We start from the raw sequence: 23,860 nt of genomic DNA, 5'->3' as shown, positions 1-23,860 counted from the left end.
TTCCCCTAGTGGGAATCCTAACCCCTTACCTGAGTGGGAACTCCTTAAATTCAACAGACTTACTTCTGAATGGACATGGTTAGGACTGCAGTAAAGAAGTCCTTCCTCCTCCTTCCCCAAGTCCAATTTCACTGGGTGGTCCTTCAAGTGCATTCAAGTGCTATGAAGCAGCTATTGCCATGGGATGAACACAGCACAGACACTCACCACTCACAAAAGGAGAGGTATAAGCCACTAGCAGGAACCACGCATGGAGTCAGAGTATACACAGGGATGCTAGCCACGAGCCAAGCCACCCTTCCTGATGCCACAAAGACCCAGAGGGGCAATTTTGCCTACAGCCCTGTCAAACCACCCCCAAGAGGATGAGTGAAGAGCCCTCGCGGTGGAGACAATCAATGACACACACGTGTTCATAAAATGCACTTTTTAATAGAAATTGAACACTTTTTGTCTTGGTCACACTGGAGCTCGCCACAACCTTCTGTTTTCTAGACTTAATTATAAGGCTGTTAGACAAACCTGAGGACTCCTACCGTAAGCCTGTCTGTAATAGATACCCAGACAGCAGCGAAGGTTCACAGTTCCTTTCCAGTTGTGTGAAATTGGAACTCTGCGTGTCCAGAGCTCAAGTGGTAGAGCAGCCACACCCAAACCTAATACCCTTCCAGAAATTTTGGACTACATCTCCCATCAGGCCCAGCCAGCCCACTGCCTGGCAACACCCCCCCCTTCAACTTCAACCAACATTAGCTGAAAAATAATCTCAGGTAGCAACACTGGGAAAACTCCCAACATTCATAGTTGGGCTTAACATCTAGGTTCATGAACAGCTCTAGAAACTTCAAAAACATGCTCACTCTTTTGCAGCATTTTCACTGGTCCTGCAAATGCGCTGCCCAGTTTGTGGATATGGGAGTTTTTTTTCTCTTCTAGACCAAGACAGCGGCTTCTTCTGGGTGTTTTTAAAAGGATAGTGAAAATCTCTGTCACTAATGCTGGTTTTGTCCCCATCATCTTCCTCCATGCTGAATCTACAAAAGGCAACACTGAGACTGAGGAGGAGGAGGGCACTGGTGGGGCACTGCCCATTAATGTGCCAGTCTCCAAGTGGCAGAGGCCAGTAGAGTTGGGCAATGGGTCTCAGCAAGCCAGTACAAGAGCCTTGGCTGAAGAGCAGAAGTCCAGAAAAGGGAGAGAGGGCAGGCCACGCAGTCCAGCAAGTGGCTCCTTTGCACGCTCAGAGTGTTCCACCAACTCCCCATCCTTTGGCCCCACTGGGAGAGCCTCCCTGCTGCTGCTGGCACCTGAAGTAGAGACGGCTGCTGCTCAGAGTTCAGAACGCCCTGGCTGTTTTGGCACCGTGTCTGGACTGCTAGGTGTCCGGACCTCCTCGTGTTGCATGTTGGCATAGGCCACCTCCTGTGCCAGCTGCTCCAGGGATGGGCGGCCCAACGACAAGTTCCGCAGAGAAATCCAGGTCATCAGGAGGCTGAGAAGGTAGAGAAACAGAAAGAACTCATCTCATCAGTTTTACGTGCGCACGCACCACATGTGGTTTCTTCAAGAGCAGGCTACTGCAGTGCTCTCTATGTGGGGCTTCCCTTGCGCTTAATCCAGAAGCTGTTAGCGCAGAATGCTGCAGCACAGTTGCTGATAGGAATGAGACCCTGTCAGCATATAAGACCTCTGCTCAAATATCTACATTAGTTGCCAAAGTTCAGGGTTCTACTATTAGTATATAAAGCCCTGCAGAACTAGGGACAAGTTTACCTGTGAGATCGTCTCACCCTGTATATGCCCAGTCAATTGCTTAGATCAATGGAACTGACCCTGTTACAGGAGCCACATAAGACCTTTTCCACACTTGTTAGAACTCAATATTCCAACCCTTGCACTCTGGAACTCCCTGCCTATTGATACCAGGCAGGCGTCTTCACTGTAGTCCTTTTGGTGCCTGCTAACTACATTTTTGTTTAGACAAGCCTATGCAGATGTTTAGAAAGTTGGTGTGGGTTTTAATATACTTTTAATAAATTAGTATTTTAACATTTTGAAAGTCTTTATTTTTTGTTAATTTTTTGCTGATAATTATAATTATTGTTTTATTCATTTTATAAACTGATTTGAGGGTATCGCTGTTGCCGTTTTGTTTTATAATATCAGCGTATGACATTGTGGCCCTAGAGCAGAGTTTTCCAAACTGTGTGCCACGACACGTTAGTGTGTTGGCTGCAATGTGTAGGTGTGTCGAGCGAATCCTACTAAAACTGAATTACTGTGTCGCAAAGTGATGCATGTCTAAAAAGTGTGTCACCATCCTGAAAAGTTTGGAAAGCTCTGCCCTAGAGCATTCCCCATTTGGTTCAGCCAGTGAGACCAGGTGCTCTCAGACAGCAGAGCCCCCTTGAGGTTGTTCTCCTGCTGCCATCACATTTGGTGACTGACAGGTGGGCAGCCCCACCCACAGACTGAAGTTGGCCTGTAGGGGAGGTTAGGATTAGTTCCCCAGCCCTAGACTAAGCTGTGCATTTTCGCCACAGATTGCGTGCCTAGGGAAGAGGGCCTTTTCTAAAATGTAAGACAAACCGGCACTGTGAAGAGGAACCGCCAGAAAAACAAAGGACCCTTTGAACGTTGCTCCCTTCTTAAAACAATTTTGCCAACTAAGAGGCCTTTTTCAATCACACTTCTTCAAAGTGCTTGTTATGCCATATATGACTTGGGACCAGATAACTCAAAATATCATCTCTTTCTATATGAGCCTGCCTGGGTGAGCTCCCCTTCTCTCAGTCCCATCAACAGGAGAGGCGCAGCTGGGAGGTGACACGAGAGAGAGCCTTTTCTGTGGCTGCTCCCAGACAGTGGAATTCCCTCCCAGGAGAGGCTGGGCCTGCTCCCTCTTTGTTATCCTTCCACCAGCAGGCTAAGACCTTCCTGTTTAGAGAGGCCTTTTTTAAAAAACCAAGGTGCAGACGATGCTGACCACTGGCTGCAGTCAGGGGAGGCTATATTTTAACTGCTGGCTCTAAATGTGTTCTGGTGTATTTTTAACTTTTGGTTTTAACTAGTTTGCTTTTATTACTTTGTATTTTTTAACAACCTTTTTTAAATGTTGGAGACTACCTTGAATCCCAGCTTGGAATAGAGGCAGGATATCAAAAACATGAAGTAAATAAATGGACGCAGTCACCCTGGCAGCCAGACCAAAGGATACCCACAGCACCATCCAGCTGCCAAAGCCAGAAAGTGGACCAGGTTAAGCCAGCCAGAAATGGCAGGGATGGGCAGACGTTGTGCGGAAAGGGAAGGCTTTTCTCACCTCCTGCGGAAGACGAAGTACTTCTTGGTGATGAAACGGTGGAAGCGCTCGGCCAGTGTGGCATTGCGGCGCTTCTGCAGCTCCTCCATGCGCCACTGACGGCGAAGAAAGGCCTCGACGACAGGGTCCACCTGCGTCACATTGTCTATGGAGCTGTCCAAGATGGGCTGTAGCTCCGGAGGAAGGGGCTCTGTTTCTGGGGGTGGGGGCAATATCAGGACTTTGTATCAGATGACTGAGAGTCGCTTGAAAATGAACTAATCCTATCGTGTAAACCTATGGTGCGGCTGCACTTGGGATACTCTATGTGGTTTCAGGTGCTGGACCTCATAAAAGGACATTGTTTCAGAAAAGGGCAAGCAAAATGATCAAGGGGGTGGAGCAAATCCTCTACAGGGAACAACTGCAGTGTTTGGGACTTTTTAGTTTAGAAAAAATGGGGACTGGGCAGGGAAGGGAGGAGAGAGAGAGAGAGAGAGAGAGAGAGAGAGAGGGAGGTGGCAGGGTGTATAACATTACTGTATCCCTGATGTGGAGAAAGTGGACAGAGAGCCCTCTCCTTTCATACTAAAACTCAGGGTTATTCAATGAAGCTGAATGTGGGAAGACTCAGGACAGATAAAAGAAGGAGTTCTTCACCCAGTGCAGAGTCAAACAATGGAACTAACCCTCACTAGGGGCAGTGATGTCCACCAACTTTAAAAGAGGAATTGATGGAGCGTAAGGGACACAGGTGGCGCTGTGAGTTAAACCACAGAACCTAGGGCTTGTCAATCAGAAGGTCGGTGGTTTGAATCCCCGCGATGCAGTGAGCTCCCGTTTCTCAGTCCCTGCTCCTGCCAACCTAGCAGTTTGAAAGCACGTCAAAGTGCAAGTAGATAAATAGGTACCGCTCTGGCGGGAAGGTAAACAGCATTTCCATGCGCTGCTCTGGTTCGCCAGAAGCGGCTTAGTTATGCTGGCCACATGACCCCGAAGCTGCACCCCGGCTCCCTCGGTCAGTAAAGCAAGATGAGCGCCACAACCTCAGAGTCAGACACGACTGGACCTAATGGTCAGGGGTCCCTTTACCTTTACCTTTATGCAGGCACAGTAGGGCCAGATTAAAAAATGAAATTTTGGTTCAAAATGCTTAAAAGAACATGATTTAGATAACAAAATTATAAAAAAAAATTCTTCCAATAGCACCTTAGAGACCAACAAAGTTTGTTATTGGTATGAGCTTTTGTGTGCATGCACACTTCTTCATACCAATAACAAACTTAGTTGGTCTCTAAGGTGCTACTGGAAGGATTTTTAAAAATTTTGTTTCGACTACGGCAGACCAACACGGCTACCTGGTTATTGTGGTTATTAGCCACAATGTCTATGTTTCACCTCAGAGGCAGTTTGTGGGAGATTGGGAGCAGGTTATGCTACAACGCTCCTGCCCTGCTTGTGGGATTCCCCTTCAGGCATCAGGCTGGGCACTGTGAGAACAGGACGCTGGACTGGATGGAAGCGTTTTCATGATTAACTTCTCAAAGCACCTGAAGGCACCTTGAACTTTCTACTTGGGACTGAAGAGCCCAAGGCCAGTCCTTGGCCTGCCCCAGCAGCAGGCATGAAATGGAGGAGGAATGTGTCAACAGAGGCTGGTGCCCTGGAGCCGGCAGAGCAGGCGGGAGACCTTCTGAGGCCCCCAGTCCATTCGCCCCAGCAGCCACCGCTCAGCCTTACCTGTCCCATTCTGAACCTTCTCCCGCAACTCCTGCAGCCGAGTGAAATTCTGCTCAAGAGCCGCCTCTGTGGTGTTGACATACATGTACATGTAACAGGACGGTTCCTGGGACACTGTGAAGACTTTGTGGTATTTCCCCGGCGGCAGCTGTGTCCAGGAGGAAGAGAGCAAAGTTGAAATATCAACACAGGGCCCTGATCTCATTTTGCTTGGGCCCCACCATCTACAGCAGGGGTTCCCAAAATGGACAGTACTCCCCATTACTGGGGTGGGGGTGCTATGAGGCAGGGGAGTGCTGGAGCAGGTTCCTCCAAGCATGCTGACTGCTTATTTATGATTGACCAGGCGAGAGCCTAGAGCAGTGGTGGCCAAACTTGGCCCTCCGGCTGTTTTTGGACTACAACTCCCATCATCCCTAGCTAACAGGACCAGTGGCCAGGGATGATGGGAATTGTAGTCCCAAAACAGCTGGAGGGCAAAGTTTGGCCACCACTGGCCTAAAGCAAAACACCTTTCTTGCTTTGTGAAGTTTTCCTGCTCCTACTACTTTCAAAACTATTTCCTTTGGTCATGGTTTGTTTGTATTTGTGATTCTGAGTTGTCACAAGGCACAAGAGAGGCTATATTCAGTTCAAAAGAGAAAATGGGCTATATTGAAGTTGAGATAGTCAGCTTTTTATGATATAGCAGCAGTTTAGTGTGGTCATTGGCTCTGATTTAACACTCAAGAGAGGCTTTTCCCATGGAAAATGTTTAGGCCCATACCTAGAAAGCATTCAGTTAAGCAGAAAACCACTCAGACCCATCCTTTCTAGGCACAGGACAAGTGGAAGTGTGGACAAGCCCTTCATGTGGTATAAATGACAGAGCAGTGGTCCATCTGAGCCAGTGCTGCCCCCCGCCCAATTGGCAGTGGCTCTCCTGGGTCACAGGAGTGCAGAGGTCTTTCCCAGCCGTGCTGCTGTTTGAGATGATAGTGGGGAACTGGACCTTTGACCTGCTGCATGCAAAGCACGTGCCTGACCCCGAAGTCTCAGCCTTTCAGCAGTGCATGCAAATATTGTGCATGGGGTGAAGGATCCAATACTTCAGTGGGCTCGGGGGATGTGTGGTGGGCGAGAGGTGGTTAGATGCCCATTGCCTTTCCTTTGTGCTTTGGGGCAGAGCATCAGGATCATTGGTGGTCCTGGAGGCAGCTGGAAAAGGCTTCCCCTTCCCTGCTCTCAGATTCTGAGGGCTCAGCTTGGCCCTCACAGAACCATAGAATTGTAGAGTTGGAAGGTACCCCAGGGACCATCTAGTCCAACCCCCTACATTGCAGGAATCACAGCTAAAGAATCCCTGACAAATGGTCATCCAACCTCTGCTTAAAAACCTCCAAGGAAGGAGCGTCCACAACCTTCTCAGGTACTCTGTTCCACAGTTAAACAGTCAGAAAGCTCTTCCTAATGTTTAGCCAGAATATCCTTTCTTGTAACTTGAAGCCATTGGTTCAGGTCCTCCCTTCTGGAGCAGCAGAAAACAAACTTGCTCCATCTTCCATGGGACAACCCTTCAGACATTTGAAAGTGGCTATCATATCGCCTCTCGGCCTTCTCTTCCTCCTCACCTGTATCCTGTCTCCTTCCTGCAGCGTGTGGTTCTTCTGCGTGTTGACAATCTCCACTGCAACCTCCCCTTTCAGCAAGTGAAGGCTGGTGTTGCCAAGGTCCTCACTGACAAAGTTTTCCAGATGCAGGCCTGCCATGGGGGACAACTGAGAGATGAACAGCTGGGATGCAACAGTGCGCCTCAGAGCAGCCCCAGGACCACTGCTGCTGACACCCCGAGATCACCCCCAGGTGAGGATTCACCAGTCTCTTGCAATGGCTTCCCTGCACAGGCAGTTAAAAGGGGCTCAGTCAGCAGGTCAAGCTGGAGACAGGCAACTTGCTCACACAACATGACAAAGAGTAGACTTGGCTTAAACAGGGATACAGTTTCCAGGAGAAGGCAAGTAGCAAAGACATACCTGGGAAGTCTGCAATGAAGACCACCTCGGTTTGGTTGTCCAGAGAGTCCTCAATCTCCTGTAGCTTTGTCCGCCAGGGTGACAGGTCAACCAGCAGAGGCTTCACCCATGTCGTCTTTTGGAAAGGGGACCACTCAGCCTTCACAATGTCCACATGTGGATCAAAGAGTCTAAGGAGGGGAGTGACGTGGGCAAAGTGAAGATACCTAAATCAGAAGGACCCCGGCCATTGTCAAGTCAATATAACCAGCAAGGAAGAGGGCTCCAAGATGGCTGTCATTCCTTCCATGCACTCAATTCCAGAATATCTTTTGAGCCACTTTTCTATTTGAAAAGTGACAGACCACAATGATTTGGCTCATCACCGAGCTTTGCAGGATGGGCTCAGCTTGAGTTTATAAGAGGGCAGACAGTCCTTCAGGGTTCTATCCAGTGTCTTCTCAAAGTCAGTGACATTATGAAGGAACTGCATGATGGGAAGCAACACCCTAACTTCCACCCCCACCCTCCCCAACAGCTGCCCCCTCCCTCAACACTTGTAGAGCACTCCAAATTTTATGGAATTGTTAGTGCAGCTTGTGTAATTCCCTACTGCAGGGGCAGGGAATTCCCCCTCCCCACCTCCTGTGGGCCAAATATGACAGGTGAAGTGTCACAACGACATCAAGTGACCTGCTTCTCCTCACCCAGTTTGAAATCAAATCAAACCATGCAGGCAAAAGCGCTGTGCTTTGAAAGCTCCAGTGATCAGCTGATGTACAGTGCAGGGGACTTCGCAGGGGCCACTTATTAGATGACAGGAAGTGCCTGGCAGCCCTGCTTTTGGCTCAGCCATGTCTTTACCAGCCACACAGCTGGCACGGCCAGGCCAAAGCAGCCTGGTAGACCAGCAGGGGAAGACCGAGGAACCTGAATGGGCCTATGGGCTGGAAGCTCCCCAATTTTGCTTTACTGTCATTGTGCAACCAGCAATCTCAAAGGGCATTTCAGTTGCTGGAACAGCCCACTCACCTCTGCTGGAAGCGATCGTTGATCGAGACCCAAATATCAAAGTAGATCTCCGGCTCCGAAATGTTATAGTTGTGCAGCAGCTGACTGAGACAGGTGGCATACTGCTTCAGCATGTCTGCGTGGTCCCTCCAGCGTCGACTCTGGGTGAAGACCTGCCCTAACACATGCAAGGCTCAGGTGGGACACAGGAAGGGTGCCAGGCTGGTGGGGGTGTGCAGGGAAGAGGAGAATGGGAGGGCAGAAGGACAGACTTGCTGCCGTGAGAGGTCCTAAGAGCAGCAAGGTCTAGCAACCGGTACCCAAAATCCCAACAGTTCTGCAGCTAGAAAAGAGAGGATTTCAAAGGTTATGCAGGTTATGCAAATTCACCTCTCTGCATTTAAGATGCATTATTTGTTCCAGCTGCTGAATTTGGACCAGACCACATCATTACCGAGTAAGGTTTAGTTGTTGTTTGAAGACTATCCCTGCCTCCAGGTCTGGCCCTGACGAGAAGGCTACAGGTGTCCCACAAGACCCCAAGGTGGCACTGTGCAATGCCAGGTCAATGTTTCAGAAGACCACTGCCATCCATGATTTGATGGAGGAATTGACCTGGCATGTGTAACAGAGATTTGATTGGACAAGGTAGGTGAGCCTGTTCTTGCCACTGCTTGCCCACCAGGTTTCTCTTACGCACAGCAACCCAGATCATGTGGGTGGGGTGGGGAGGGAGGGGGGCAGCAGTGATTTTTAGGAAGTCTTTAGTTTTCACCAGGCATCCTATTAGGGAGACAGTTTTCTGAGTGCATGTTCTGGAAGTTGGGCAATAGGGGCAGTACAGGATTCCTTTTGGTGTACTGACCTCCCTGTTGCACCAAGGATTCCCTGCCCAAACTGCTTCAGGTCGTGTCGGATGTTCTCCTGGAGATACCTAGCTTGATGGTCCTGGTTGATTTTAACACCCATGCTGACATGGCCTTACAAGGTGCTGCCTGGGACTTCATAGAAAGCATGGTCTACACTGAGGTGTCCCTGAATAAATATGGCCCTACTCATAGCCATGGACACACCTTAGACCTGGTGTTTACCTCTGTGGATGTGGGTGATCTGACATTAAGTTTCAGTAGAACAAAAGAAGTGACATGGTCAGATCACTTCCTGGTACAACTAGACTTCTCTGCAACTCTTCCCCTTCGCAGGGAAGTGGGACCGATTCAAATGGTCTGCCCCTGACACTTAATGGATCCAAATGGCTTCCAAATGAGGTGCATTATCCCTTTCTGATGGCCTCTCAGCAGATTCCCTGGTGGCACACTGGAATGTGGGGTTAACTAGGCCTATTGACTGTCTGGCTCCAAAGTGCCCACTCCAATTGCATGGAGCTCAGATGACTCCGTAGTTTTCCCAGAGCTGAGGCTGATGAAACACCCAGAGTGGCTGTGGCAACACAGTCAGATGGGTGGCATTATTATTATTAATTATTATTATTATTATTATTATTATTATTATTATTATTATTATGTTTCTCTAAAAGCTGAATTTTTATTCCAAAAGAAAGTTAGGCATCCCAGATTGATGCAACTTGGTCTAAGAAACAGCTTATATTTTTGTGTGTATATATAACTATGGCGGAAAACCCACAAGCGTCAACAAGTAAATTCTTTGTAAGTACTATTTGGAGGTTTCCCATCTTCTGGGATCCTCAGGAAACCACTTTGAAGTGAATGGGCTGTGCAGTGATCCTCCCAGTTAGGATTATTACTTGCACTAATTAGTCTTGTTTCACCCATTTATTTTCTTTCTTTTTTTTGCAAAAAGTTAACTCAAAGCAACTTGCAATATACAGCATATGAACACTTCCCCTACATATTTGTCACACATGGCACAGGCTTATTTTACAAGATACCGGTACCTAGCAGGCAGCCTTGACAGACATCACACTCCTGCAGTTAAAACTGACACAGGTCCAGTGGTCTGAATGCAACCATGTAACCGACCAGGGGCACCAGCTCTTGTGGGCTCAGTTCTTTTGCCCCTCCCCATATTTTGGGGGTGGGGGCTGGGCCCCCAAAGTTCTAAACGCATGGAGGTGAAGTGCAGAGTCGAGCACAGCACAGCACAGCTCCAGTGGCCGGCTCCTTCTCCTCCTCCTCCACAGAGGGGAAGGATGGTCGAAGCAGACACCTGCTGGTGGTGGCCCCAAGAGGAGGTGGAGGAGAAGAAGCTGCCAGCCACTGAAGTCGTGCAGCTGCTGCTGCGTTTGGCTCAGCCCCCAGCTCCTCCCAACACTGGGATGTCACACATGCAACATTGCCCTCCCACCCCCTATCGCCCTCGCAAGCTGGAGCCTCTGTTCCTGACATGCAATTCCCGGCATGGAAAAAGCATCCCTATGTTCAAACCCTGCATGGAATGTGAATTCCTGCTTTGCAGGACTAAATGATCCTCAGGGTCCCTTCAAACTCTACAATTCTATTATTCCATTTGCAGTTTGCCATGTGGGAAGTAGCCCAAAGCTGCCCCTGCCCCCTTTCAAATGAAAAGGAAGAGAAACTGACCCCAGGATTCAGGTAGCCAATCTCCCCAGTGAGACCATCACGGTACGTAATCTTCACATGCTGGTGGGAGCGTGCATGGACCATCATGTCCCACGAGTAGCCATAGAGTCCATTTGTCCAGTTGTTATAGCCCTGCACAAGGAGTTGAGGGGAATCTGGTGAATTTTCCCAGAAAAGGTTGTTGTTTTCCCTTTTCCTTCACCCTCCCAGCCTGACAGTCGTGGACAATGCACCGAGCTGCCACTTTGGACTATTATTTTCTGACTAAAAACCACCAGCAACCAGATGTTCCACCCCACAATCCTGATTAAGATTCTGCCGTTACTATCCTGCACAAATATGTTTCAATGCAGTTCTGGACCAGGGAACCTCTCAAGCTTGCAGGAATGCTGGGAAAGAAATGCACCATGGGAAGAAATACACTGGCTCAGGTGGGCTCTCCCACTTTGTTAGCCCGGATCCATCATCTTCTGCTTCCCAGAGGACCCACGTCAAAGAAAGTTAAGAAACACCCCACAATACCCTCCAGAAAGTAAACTTGCTCCATCTTCCTCATGACAGCCCTCTACATATTTCAAGATGGCTATCTAATCACCTCTCAGTCTTCTCAGCTAAACATCGCCAACACCCTCAACCGTTCTTCCTCATAAGGCATGGTTTCCAGACCTTTTACCTCCTCATTCACCCTCCATTTCAGTTTGATCACATTTCAGCTTGTCAATATCCACCTTAAACTGGGGTGCCCAGAACTTGTTCCAGGACTCCAGGTGGGGTCTGACTAATGTTGTTTAGGGCTTTGTGAATTAACACGATTAACGCAACGCTATCCAGAAGGCACTGCCACGTTGGCTGCTTCTGCCGAGCAGGCCTGTCTCACCTGGGTGATGAAGTGGGAGTAGGGCAGGAATAGCTGCTCCAGCACATACAGCACTGTGAAGATGGCCCCCAGTTTCTGCCGCAGCCCCAGCTTCTGGGCTGCTCTGCCTAACCTCTGCTGCCCTGCTCCTCCGTACACACAATCCTGGCTGGGCTGTGGAGCCTCTGAAAGGGGCAGGAGCCTCTGGAAGCAGGCAGGGAACTTGGCAATCAGGTGGCGTGGCCAGTCTGGGTAGCAGAAAAGGGGGCTGGTGGCCAACATGGTGTAGGAGAACATACCTGTGGGCAAGAAATAAAGCCAGGAAATAGGACTTCTGCGGATTGGGACAGGGAGGCCAGAGGAGGAGATGTTCGCAATACCAGCCCAATGCAATTGCCATCTCCCACCCACCACCTTCCAAAAACAAAGACAAGGAGGAAGGTTTTTATTACCAAGTTTGTCACACAAACTACCCCCATAGGCATGCAAGTATAGGCAAAAGCTACAATCACTCCCCTCTCCCCAAAAAAGTTGTTGTTTTTGTTTCTCTGCATGAACCTATGTCAGCAATTTGCAGCCTGTTAATACTACGAAGGGTGGTGCCACCCACACTTTTTTCCAAACAGCCAAAAAAAAAAAAAAAAAACTTCTTGGCCTGGTTACCTGGAAGGGATTCCTACTTACCACAGGCAAGCAGGAGTGTGGTTCTTACAAGCATGAGTTAACAGCCAAAGCCAAACAAGACAGGAGTTAAGGGCACCTGGCCCTCTTGGGAAGAAGAGAGTTGTTTGGACTTCTGGAGAACTTACCAATGCTGAAGAGCTGGGAGTTCATGCAGTGAAAGTAGGAGACAAATACAAGAGCAATGGGTCGGGTGGCGTCGAAAAACAACAGGTAGCCAGCGGTCAAGTCCAGCATGAGACCCCCGCCATGCACTACCAGCAGGCTGGTCATCTCCTCTGAAAGCACCAACCTGAGATAGAAGACACAGCATAACTGAGAAGTGGTGAAGGGGTAGAGGTGAATAGCCTTTGCTCAGAAGGACTAAGGATGCGCAGCAATGTCAATTTCTATGTGTTTATTCACAAGTCTCTTCTTTTTTTAAAAAAAAAAGCCCATGCAGATATTTGTTTAAATATACAGTATGATCAAATCTTCCATGCATTTAACTCACATGATTTCAACAAAGCTCTTTTGACACCATGTCTGCTTGGGTTACCTGGCATGAAAAGAGACTTTAAGTTCTCTGCCTTGCTTGTTGTGCAAGGCCCACTTGGCATGAGGGCTCTGGGAGTACTGGGGACTCCCCACCCACCCACTAGCCGCAGGGCAGTTCCAAGGGTTTGGGTATATGCAGTTTTCATGTAAATGCAGAACCCTTGGAACTGAACCCCCATGTAAGATGTAATCATACTGTAAACCTAAATATGCATTTTATCACAAATGTATTTCTAAACTTATTTTAGTTTAAATCTGCATGTGTGTGTGTGTGCTTTTTTGCGCCAGGAACTATATCACAAAATTTGGCCATGTCCAAATGATAATCACATTCCAATCCATGTAATTCATCGAAGTAGTGGAAGGTCAGCTCACTTAAAAATGTGGATCGAACGGGGGCTTCCGGTTCCGCTCTGCCTTAATGGAGACTCCACGACAACGGGAGAAGGAAAAACAAGGATGATAGAGGGTAGTTATTCTTGCAGATTCCCCAAGGACAGTGGGGAAGGGGCTTCACTCGCAGTTCATCTCGGCACCGGGGTCTCACTCTGGCATGGAATGTGGGGGCAGGGAGGAGCTGAGTGCAAAAACATTTTGCCCACCGAAAAACCTCCAATGCAGCCATTAAGACGCAGAGGTTCTCCTGTTAGTTAGAGCTTAATTGGACTAAAGTACAGGCATGTGCTAGAAGAGATGAGATCGCAAAATGCAAAACAAAACCAATCGCAAGGACTTAAAGGTTTGAACTTGAGATAAGACTTCATTTGGTGAAAAAGACGGTGGGCAGAGAGGGGAGCCTATGGTTTCTTTAAAATTCTATTCTCTACATTTTTGATTCGGCAACTCTCCTCTGAATGTTAGTTCAAATTATATTTGTATAAGCGAGGATGGAAGAAATTGGATTATAAATATGGAATATAGCATCAAACGGAACTGTATGTGTAAAAAAAGGAAAAAGGGAGGGAAGCTCTATTTTGCAAAAGGCTTACAATAGAAACTTAGAGCTGACTCTTCCCTATCCTTTATTATTTACGGAGTGAACTGAATAATGCTAAGAGGACTTGGAATTTAATTTAATTGGAAGTATATATCATATATCTTCAGTTGGAAGGAAGGATGAAAGGAGACTGTGAACTGCCAAGGAACTAATAAGATTCTCTACTGAGTCATCTGCAATTCGACAGGCCACTCTTCTTCCCAGACTGAGAGGGGAAATGGTGAAAACAGATTATTTATTGGGACAGAGTGACTTTTGCAGCTGTTGCTAAAGTTGTGAAACAACAAAGCACAGGACAGAGCAATGGAGAAATTTCTGGAACAATGGGACATCAACTCCGCCCAAGGCATGATGGAGAACAGCAACAACCGGGGGAAAGAAAGACATAACATCTTACAAGGACAGGAAGGAGCAGAATAATTGCAACACGCAGGAAGAACAAGGATATAATTTGAGTTCCTCACTTGTAGCTTTATAAATCATTTAATGTGTCAACACATTATTAATATTGCAGTTGTTGTATAAGGGATTGTCATTATCACTAGAATGTAATGGAAATTAATGAGATTTTGGAACGCAGAAATAAAGCAAATAATCAAACCATCAAATCTAGTAAGCAGGGGGCCACTTTATCTAAATTATATAATTTGCTATTTGAACTGTGAGGGGGCTGCCCTCTCAAACAGGCAAGGAGTTGCCAGGGCTTTATCAGTATTGCGAGCCCCCGCCCCAACTGCTGAGCAGTTCATCTTCCTCCAGTGAGGATGGCAGTGATCCCTCTAGTGGGGAGGGAGAGATGGGACTGGGAAGTAGGAGTCAGGGCTCTGACAGGGAAGGAGAGCCCGCGCACCAAGCAGAGGCTGGAGGGGAGGCACCTCTTCCGTCTCCCCACTTGCGCAGGGGGGAAGGACGCAGAGGGGGTAGGCGGGGGTTCCGCATCCCGCGGCTTTTATGCTGGGCAAAGAACCAGAAGGGGTCATTCCCGGACTCTGCCGAAGGATAAGCTGGACGTCTTTTTTATAGCTGCACTGTACATATTTGCACAATAAAGAAACCTAGTTTCAGGAACCTCGGCGTCAGGCTGGTTACTCATGAGCAATCACTGAAAACCTTACATGAACAATTGGTATTAATAATTGTATTATAAATTGGTATTGTTATAATGTGGTTATTATTGGATTGTAATTGAAAACTATTAAGAATTATCCCTAGCTGAAGTCAGACCCTTCATGGGAAGTCCACCCTCCCAAGTCTAGGATGCAGAATGGAGTGGCTGGAAACTTCCACCCGTGTGATTTCTCCTTCCCTGCTTCTGCCTCCCTCCCTCCCATTCCTCCTCACCTGAAGGGGCTGAAAAGCCAGTGGTTAGCAAGGGAGCTCATGGAGTAGCCTTCTACCCAATCCGCATCCAGTTTCTTGATGCCCGCAATGAAGTACACAATGAAGATCTGCTCGGGAACAAGGCCAAGAACCTGTGAGTTAGATTCTGAAGCAAACTAGTCAGGCAGGGAGCATAAGACATTGGGCAGGAGCAAAGGGGTTGCCCATCTCCAAAAAAAAAACCTTTGGGGTGAGGAAAGGGCCCTGCTACATATCCCCCAATGAAGGGGGTGAGCTGTTGCTCAGCAGCAGAGCACACACTTTGCAGGCAAAAGATCCCAGGTTCAACTCCTGGCATCCCCAGGTAGGGCCGGGAAAGACTCTGGCCTGCAAACCCGGAAAGTCACAGCTCCGTCAGTGTCAGTGCTGAGCTCATGCTGCTTCTGTGGGGGTGGGGAGTCCTGACTCGTCCATCTACAGACACTGAGAGGAGTCTGCATACTGGGGTGGCGGGTAGGGGGAAATAACAGCAGCGCTTTACCTGTGTGCGCAACAGTGTGTAGTTCCACAACGGAACATGCGCATTTCTCTTCTGTGGATTCCAGAGGCCATCAATAGACCTAAAGGAAAGAGATGCATTACCAAGAGGCCTCCAGTGGGACTGGGAAGCTAAACAAGGACCATTTTAAATCGAGGCAAAGGGGGGGGGTCCCAAATCAGCTCAGCCAGTACCAGAGGCATTCTGGTTGCTTCAGGCATCCTCCTGAGTGATGGCACTTAAGAATTCTGAAATATTATTTTCAGCCCACTACAACACAGATTGTTTAAAAAGGTGGTGCTGTCAGGGGCAGCCCATCCAGTTTCGTCGCCTGGTGCCGCCTCTCCCACCCCTGCTGAAGCCTTGCTTGCTAGGGTCACACAGCTGCAGCATTCAGTTTCTGGCAAGATCTTGCAAGAGGTCCACAAAATCTTTTTGAAACCCAGAAGCCACAGTCAGTTCTCCAGTGGCAGCCGGGGGTGGGGGGTCAGAGGTAGCTAATGAGCACCCTGACTCATTATTCAGAAAGCCGGCCCCTGGAATCTGTCTTTGCTACTGTTTGGAGATGGTCATGGGCAAACTAAGCGCAGTGAAGATGCACACTCCAGGCCATGACCTATGAATCCAGATTTGTAGTTTGTTGCCCTCCAAGCAAGCCATGAGTGGTAGCCAAGGGTTGCTACTGAATTACTACCTACGATTTGTACAGAGAGAAATAAGGTCAGGTTTTCACATAACACTAAGCCAAGGCCCATGCTTTGCTTTTCCTAAGGCAAAGACAGAAGCTGGGAAGCGGAAAAGGAGGCACCATTGAACAGTGTGCGCCAGCAGGTTACTTGTTCACATTAAACCGAAGTTAATTTTCAACTGTGGTTTAATGTGAAATGTGGCCAATGCCTTTGTGATGCAAGACCAACATCTGCTGGTGTTGACATGCACAATATTTATGAGTTAAATATCAATGAATTGCATTTAATTAATAAAAATATTTTTAAAAATGAATTGCATTTAGTTTGTAAGTGTGGCAGCACCCACACTATGGAACTCCCTGCCTGTTGACATCACTGTGCACTTTTCACTTCCTGCTAAAAACACTTTTGTTTGGCAAGCCTGCTCAAATACAGTATGTAGAATGTTGACTGGTGTTTTAATTTGGTTTTCAGCTTACCATTGATTTTAATTATTTTTTTAAAATGTTTTGAATAGTTGTTTTTAACTGTTTTTACCAATCACAGTATTTCATTGTTTAATTCTTTTTTGTCTTTGACGTTTCTTTCTCCAATCAAGTGGCATATAAATTTTATGAGATTAAGTAAGTAAGGTGCCTGCTCATGTTCCTCCTCCAGCTGCTGGAGACTTCCTAGGACCTCATGCCAGAGCCTGCAAGTGTCTTGGACTGGATGGATGCAGGGGGGAGTGGGACACACTAGCTGGGGAGCCCCCAAGGGAACAAGGCTCAGAGCCCAAGGGCTGGTGGTGGGGTGATGACAAGTAGTCAGAAGGGAGAAGAGGGAGCAGACTGGGAGGAGGATGTGTTGGAAGCTGAAGACATAACAGGGTTTAGTGAGCAGGAAGAGGCTATGGCAGAAGCAGAAGCAGAGGGGGGTCAATAGGCAGAAGTGGAGGCAGGCTGCTGAAGAAGCCTAGGAAGTTCTCCCTCCTGCTGCGACCAGCTCTCCTCCCTGCTGGTCTCCTAGAACACACAGAGAAATGAAGAGGGTGGAGCAAAGAGAGACAAGACAAAGGAGCCTTAGGCTGCTAGAGAAGGAACTGGAGGAAGAGGGACCTTAGAGAGGCACTGGGAAGGCCCCGGGGACCTTCAGTCCTCACAACGGCCATAAATGTAGCAAAATCTACTGGGAAGAGTTGCTGTGATCACTGCACTGTTTTGGTTTCCTGGGATAAAGAGCTAACTTCACTGACCCTGGAGCTTTTTCACTGCTGACCTGCTCCTGACTCCTGACACAAGCTGTTCAAATGTCAAACTGAAATTGTGCAATTGAAATGCCGGGAAAGGTCTTTACTTGGCCTAAGCATGTTGTGATCAAAGAGGAGGCACTGCAAAACCTGACATCAGGGTTGTTGGGTGAAAGGAAAGGAAAGGGGTACCCCTTACCAGTAGCGGTTTGCGTTCATGAACAAGAGCTGGAAGCCCAGGAGGCCGTAGAGGTAGGAGTGGTTGTTCCATGTTGTTTTGTCCAGGAGGAAGACATACCAGTAAGGCACCATGAAGAGCAGGCAGCTGAGGCGGTAGAAACAGCCCAACATGATCCCCAAAGCACCTGTTGCAGCGAGGGAGGCAAGGTCAGGTCCCCAGAGCACCTTCTGCAGACGGACTCATCCCAACAAGGCCCAAAATCCCAGGAAGCAAGGTGGAGCCAACACTGCTGGGCTGGTCCACCCCACCTCCCCGGCCTTCTCCCAGTGTCCTTACCCAGCAGCATCACTGTATAGACAAGGTACATCCAGTCCAGCGGAAGGGGCTCCAGGAAGTTGAAGAGGGGGAAGCGGCACACCTTCAGCCCATCCAGGTATTTGTGGTCCAGCTGGCTCAAGCCTCGCTCCTGGGGAATGTCCAAGGCCATCAACAAACCTAAGGAAGGACCAGAGAGAAGAATGATGTGGGGTGGAATGGGGTCAAACACTGGAAGGAAACAGGCATGCAGTGAGGATCTGAACCCTTGGCTCTTACAGTGTTTCCGTGCACTCTGGCCTCCGTCACGGTCCTCCATGCGCCAGTAGTGGTTTAGTCATGCTGGCCACATGACCTGGAAAGCTGTCTGTGGACAAACTCTGGCCCCCTCGGCCTGAAAAGCAAGATGGGCGCCGCACCCCATAGTTGCCTTTGACTGGACTTTCACATTTACCTTACCCTAGTGCAACACTCTAACCTGTACACCACATTGGTACATTATGTGCTACTGCAGTCCACTCCAGAAAATGCTGAGGGTCATGTGGACTTATAACGGTGGAACCGTCAGATGTGTGCCACAAATGAAGAGTGAAGGAGGCTCAGAGAGTGTTTCAAAACACAGAGTAGAATTTTTTTTTCCATTGAAAGCAGCAGTGATTCAAAGGAAAGGTCAGCCATTCTGTACACACACACACCCCTTGTTAGTTTTTAGGACTAACCCATCCAGTGTAGCCCACGATGGGATCGTACCCTGATCTCTCCTAGCCAAGTCCAAAGTCTCCTATCACTGCTGATAAGAAAGAGGCCAGCAGCACTGACCCAAAACGTGAAGCCAAAAGCTGCTGCCAGCTATGGATGTAGCATCTTTGCAGCTGCCACCAAAACCAGCTGGCTCCAGTACAGGAGGGAAACACCACAGCTTAAAAAAGCAGCGCATTTCTCCACATCCTGTGCACTGAACTGGACTGCAACCGCCATGAAATTATTTCCCCTACAGCTCTCAGGAAAACCAGCCCGTCTATTTTGTTTGGCAAACAGGCCCTGTGGGCAGCTTTGAAAAGGAGGAGGCGTGTAGGAACAGACATTCCTTCTGCAAGAGATATGGCAGAGAGTGTGTGAAAGGAGCGCAGCAGTAGCCATCACATGCAGTTATGAATCCTGCACCCAGCATCTCCCAAAAGGTCACAAACACAGCATGAGGGAGGAGAGGAGGAAAGCCACCTAATTTGGGCTCTGGACATCCATTCCTGGTCTCAACAAGGCCCACCACCCTTTCTAGGCCTTAATGCATTTACATCTTAATACATGGTGCATTCAAGATCCTCACAAGTTTAAAGGATCCAAAGAAAGCAGTGGACATCAAATGATGCAGTGGGGATGAACAAATAGCACAAACAACATAAAGTATCACTGTGGTGATAATATGAACCATAAACAACCAAATTCACCACACAATGGCTGAAAATGTAATGAAAGATTTACTGGAACACTCTTCTAAAAAGCTAACATTCCTTCAACTAAGCCACATGATTAACAAAGCCATATATAGATCATATAACTGAATACATAATGTAAGATAAATTGTTCATGCAACTAAACCATTCAGCAGTAGATTGGGTATAGCAACAAAATCTCAATGCCACCAAAAAGTTCACACATTGTTGATGGTGAAATGATGGTAGAATTCTTCAGAGGCATCTATATATGGCTTTGTTAATCATGTGGCTTAGTTGAAGGAATGTTAGTTTTTTAGAAGAGTGTTCCAGTAAATCTTTCATTACATTTTCAGCCATTGCGTGGTGAATTTGGTTGTTTATGAGCAAATAGCACAACATCAGCATTGGTGGATCAGATAAATCTAGCCAAGTTTCCTGGCTTCAACTGTGGCAAATTTCAGATGCATCAGGAAGACCAAGCAACACAGAGTGGACTAGCAGGGAGCACGATCTTATGCCTGCCAGATGAGTTTCCTGCACTCGCGGCAAGGTGCTCAGAAGCATCCCTTGGAAAGGAAAGTGCCATTTCTTCCAAGAAAGCAGAATATGTGGAGTCTTCAGCCTGGGTCAATTCTGCATCAATTCCTGACAACAGCAAGAAAGTGACCAGTGCACACTCTGCACCTGTACTGCTCACCTGTCCTCCCCACCCCAGGCTTTGTACCTGTATTTCATTCTCCGTGTTCAGCCTCAAAGGACCAACTGCATGGCTTGTGACCAGAGGGTACCAGAGAATGAAACAACATACCATTTTTAAATTTATATGACAGCGAAAAGAAAAGGAAAGGCCCACACAAAGAAACAATCCCAGCTCCGATTGGAATTGGGGTTTGACACTACCTGGTGGCCTCTTCTGGTGTTTGCTAGTCAGGCAGATAGTCAAGTCCACCCTCCTGACTCACACCTCAACTTTTTGAGGCCCTTAGTTCACAAATAAGATTGTGTATGATGCCAAGTGTCCTCTGCATCATGTTCTCTTCCTAGTTCTGCAGGGCTCTCTCAAGCGACTTTCACTGAAATGTTCTTTAATTTTAATTTTAATTTTTATTGTTATCATGTTATACTGTTACTGTTATAATTGCTTTCCTACTTCTGTAAAAGAAAATGATGATTGCCAACAACAGGGGTTTCCAGCAGCTTTTCTGAAGATCCAGATGAGATGTTTCCCTTGCTCCTAGAGACAGGCAGCAACAGGGGCAGGAATGCCACACGTGTGGCACCATGACCCCCAAGACCCTGTTTCTTGAGCTTTACTGCTGAAGGCAACATGGAGCAGAGCCTCAGGTGTCAACTGGGACTCAAGCCTAGACACACATGGAGGGAGGAGATGCAGCTTTGCGGATATGAAATTGTTGGAACACCGTAAATCAGCTTTTTGAAACCTAGTGGCCTCCAGATGTTGCTCCACATGTTGCTCCAGGTGTTGCACTTCTTCTTCTTCTTCCTCCTCCTCCTCTTATTTTAGGCTAGTGTTGAATGCATCAGAAAGGAAATCTATCTCCAAGGAGAGGACGTTCCATATCCTGGGAGCTGTAACCAAGGAGGCCCTGCTATATTAAGGCAAGCGATGGGGCAAAGTGCTTCTTCAAGTAGCAGGTTGGCTACCAAGGGCTTGATACACCAAACTGAGCACCTTAATTCCATCCTGATAGCAAATATGCAGTCTGTGCTCCACTGGCTAGGGGGAGTTGTAATCCAAAAATATCCCAAAAGCACCAGGTTGTGGAAAGCTGCTGCTGTGGGCACAGATCAGCATCTTTCTGAAAGCAGTTGACATCCTGGAATCTTTCCTATGCCAAAAGGATTTATCCTTACAGATATCAAGCATCTCAATACTCTGAGGTGACTACAAGCACTCTCCAGTCCACAGCGACCTCCCAGGGCCAGCACTCTTTACTCAGAATCAAAAAGGCAAGAGGCTCACCAAAGAGAAAGCGGAAGATGCCCAGCGCTGCAGGGTCAGTCGGCCTGTTAAGTAAGCAGACAAAGTGGTGCCAGCTGGAAAGATCGGCCCATTCAAAGCCCAGGAGACGCTTGGTCCAGCTGCAGAGGGTCGAGGCCCCAGGCTCCTCCTCCTTGTTGCTGTGCCTCTTCTGGCTGGCAGGAGACTCTGACAGCTGTGTGCCTGCAAAAATAAGATGGAAAGGATGGCAGCTGCACCCCAGAAGAAGAAGAAGAGTCGTGGACCAGCGGCAGAGGCATCTGCTTTGCATGCAAAAGCCCAGAATTGCTGAGTACGACTGAGATGGTCCCAAATCTGACGAATACTGAGCAAAGTCGTATCAAACCACTTTAAGCAGTCAAGGCTTGCCCCAAAGACTCACAGGAGCTGTAGTTTGTGAAGGGTGCTGAGAGTCCTTAGGCAACCCCCTGGTCCAGCAGGCTCTCTTTATGTTCTCATGCAGATGGTGCCCTAGACAGCTTGACTCAGGTCTCTTTAACTTATGAGGCACCAGAATATGCCAGCAGAGGCTAATTTTCCTGTTACTTGGGGTTGGGGACAGAGGAAGCTACTGCCTTCTAACAGGAAAAGTAGCCTCTGCTAGTGCCTCACAAATTAAAGAGACCAGAGGTTGCCAACAGCAAAGTAAGAGGAGAATCTGCATTTTGAAAACCAGCCCACTGCTAGGCACACACACAGCAAGTTCAAATTGGCCGTTGATAAAAAATCCCCCCCCCTCCAAGCTGCCTACTTTACGTTGTTGCACATATTGACCAAGTTTTGTCCTTACACTCTGGTGTGACCAAGGGACAGAGCCCAGGCAGGAAGGAGCAGGCTGAGCTGGGGTGGGGGGGGAGTGTAGAATGTTCAGCCCCCCCCCCCAATACTGTACTCCATTGCACCCTTTACTTCCCTCCCCCATAAAAGTGAATGAAGTGAAATGGACTCCCTCAGGAGGTTGTGGACTCTTCTTCTTCTTCTTTTTTATATAAGATTTTTTATTATTTTCCAATAAGACAAAGAAAAAACACTACATAAACACAATAAAAGCACAATACATAATAAACAATGAACAAAATCAACAATAATGACAATAACAATAAACATAAAAAAGAACATATACATACCTTAACATACACTTATCTTTATACCTTTCTTGTTTCTATCTTCTCTATTTGGGGACTTCCCCCGTTCCCTCCACTGCATTCAGAATCATGTATATTTTGGGTAACTTTATATCTTTTTCCATTAACATTTACCATATCTCTTAATACTCTTTAGATTTGCTTAATCAAATATAAATCATCGCTTAAACTCGATATCTTAAGATGTTCTTAAACAGTTAAATCATTCACAACTAAACTTCTTCTGAACAATTTTATCTAACATTAACAAGCTTCTTCTTTAGAGGTTTTTAGGCAGAGCTTGGATGGTCATCTGTCAGGGATTCTTCAGCTGTGGTTCCTGCATTGCATGGGGTTGGACTAGATGACCCCTGGTGTCCCTTCCAACTCTACAATTCTATTATTCTAAGCTTTTAAAAGATATATATGGTTGATCTTATTACTTTAAAATAAAAGGCACATCTGGTTGCTAGCTAAAAGGGCAGAGCTGTGACGGCCAGTGCTTTCTTTTCTAAAAAAAAAAAATGTTTAGAGGTACTCTCATTTTCCTACTCATATTGAAATACTACTCCTCAATGAGGCCAAACTTACGAGTCACAAAATGTTTAGGGGTCTGCTTAAGGTTATCGCGGGTTGTCTCTCACTCTCAAAGGCGAGCAGTCCAGCGCTGCACTGGGCAGGGGGGAATTAAAAGAGGGAAACGCAGAGCCTGCCCTCCTCGCCCCACCGCGGTGCGTTTGCCATGGGGAGACGCGGTGCCAGTCCTGGGGGGCGTGCGTGCGCTGCACCCCAGCTGGGCTTGGAGGAAGAAGAAGGGGGGCCCTTCCCCAGCGCCGCCCCCCCAAGGGGCCTGAACTTGGACCCCCCCCCCCGCCCCGTCTGCCCGCTCATACCCGCAACGTGAACGCGCCCCGGCCCCATCTCGACGTGGCGGTGGGAGAGCGAGAGCGCGCGTCTTCTGCTCGGCTGAGTCCCGGCCAGGCAGGCGCTCCCCAAGAGAGAAGGGCAAGCGAGGCAGCTCCGCGCAGCCCTGACTTCCGGCTCCGCGTAGGCGCCTCCCTGCGCGGGGCGGCAGGAGGAGCGGGACGGGCCGCCCTAGCAAAGCAGCCTCCCCGTGGGTCAGGGAGGGGGCCGCCTTGGCCCGTCCATTGGAAATCCAATGGGCGGTATTCTCCACTACTCGCCCACATGATGGGTGGGCCTTGGACCAGCCTGTCAGGCTAATCTCCACTGCAGGGCTGTTGTGAGACTAAAACGGAAAGTTGCAGAATCAAGTGCATCACATTGAGCTCCTGGGAGGAGGACGTGGAGGTGGTTGGTCTTTAAATAAATTGACACTAAAAAAATGTTCA

The 23,860-nt window shown here is 48.1% G+C and overlaps 1 protein-coding gene across 1 annotated transcript; it reads right to left on the bottom strand.

Annotated features, from left to right (window-relative positions):
- Positions 1 to 412: 412 nt before the first annotated feature.
- Positions 413 to 23,507, bottom strand: GGCX (gamma-glutamyl carboxylase). Its single transcript, XM_033159073.1, has 15 exons — positions 23,402 to 23,507; positions 21,367 to 21,567; positions 17,968 to 18,126; positions 17,650 to 17,815; positions 15,537 to 15,615; positions 15,017 to 15,123; positions 12,270 to 12,433; positions 11,482 to 11,759; positions 10,605 to 10,736; positions 8,065 to 8,216; positions 7,054 to 7,223; positions 6,652 to 6,782; positions 5,042 to 5,189; positions 3,323 to 3,518; positions 413 to 1,492 (listed from the first exon to the last, which is right to left on the bottom strand). Exons 1-15 carry the CDS (start codon positions 23,427 to 23,429, stop codon positions 1,330 to 1,332), a joined length of 2,274 nt encoding a protein of 757 aa, XP_033014964.1. The 5' UTR covers positions 23,430 to 23,507; the 3' UTR covers positions 413 to 1,329.
- Between the last annotated feature and the right edge of the window lie 353 nt (positions 23,508 to 23,860).

The sequence above is a fragment of the Lacerta agilis genome, chromosome 8, assembly GCF_009819535.1.
Source record: "Lacerta agilis isolate rLacAgi1 chromosome 8, rLacAgi1.pri, whole genome shotgun sequence".
In the NCBI taxonomy this organism is placed as follows: domain Eukaryota; kingdom Metazoa; phylum Chordata; class Lepidosauria; order Squamata; family Lacertidae; genus Lacerta; species Lacerta agilis.
Note: the sequence above shows the minus strand (reverse complement) of the source record. Positions and strands in the feature narration are given on the sequence as shown.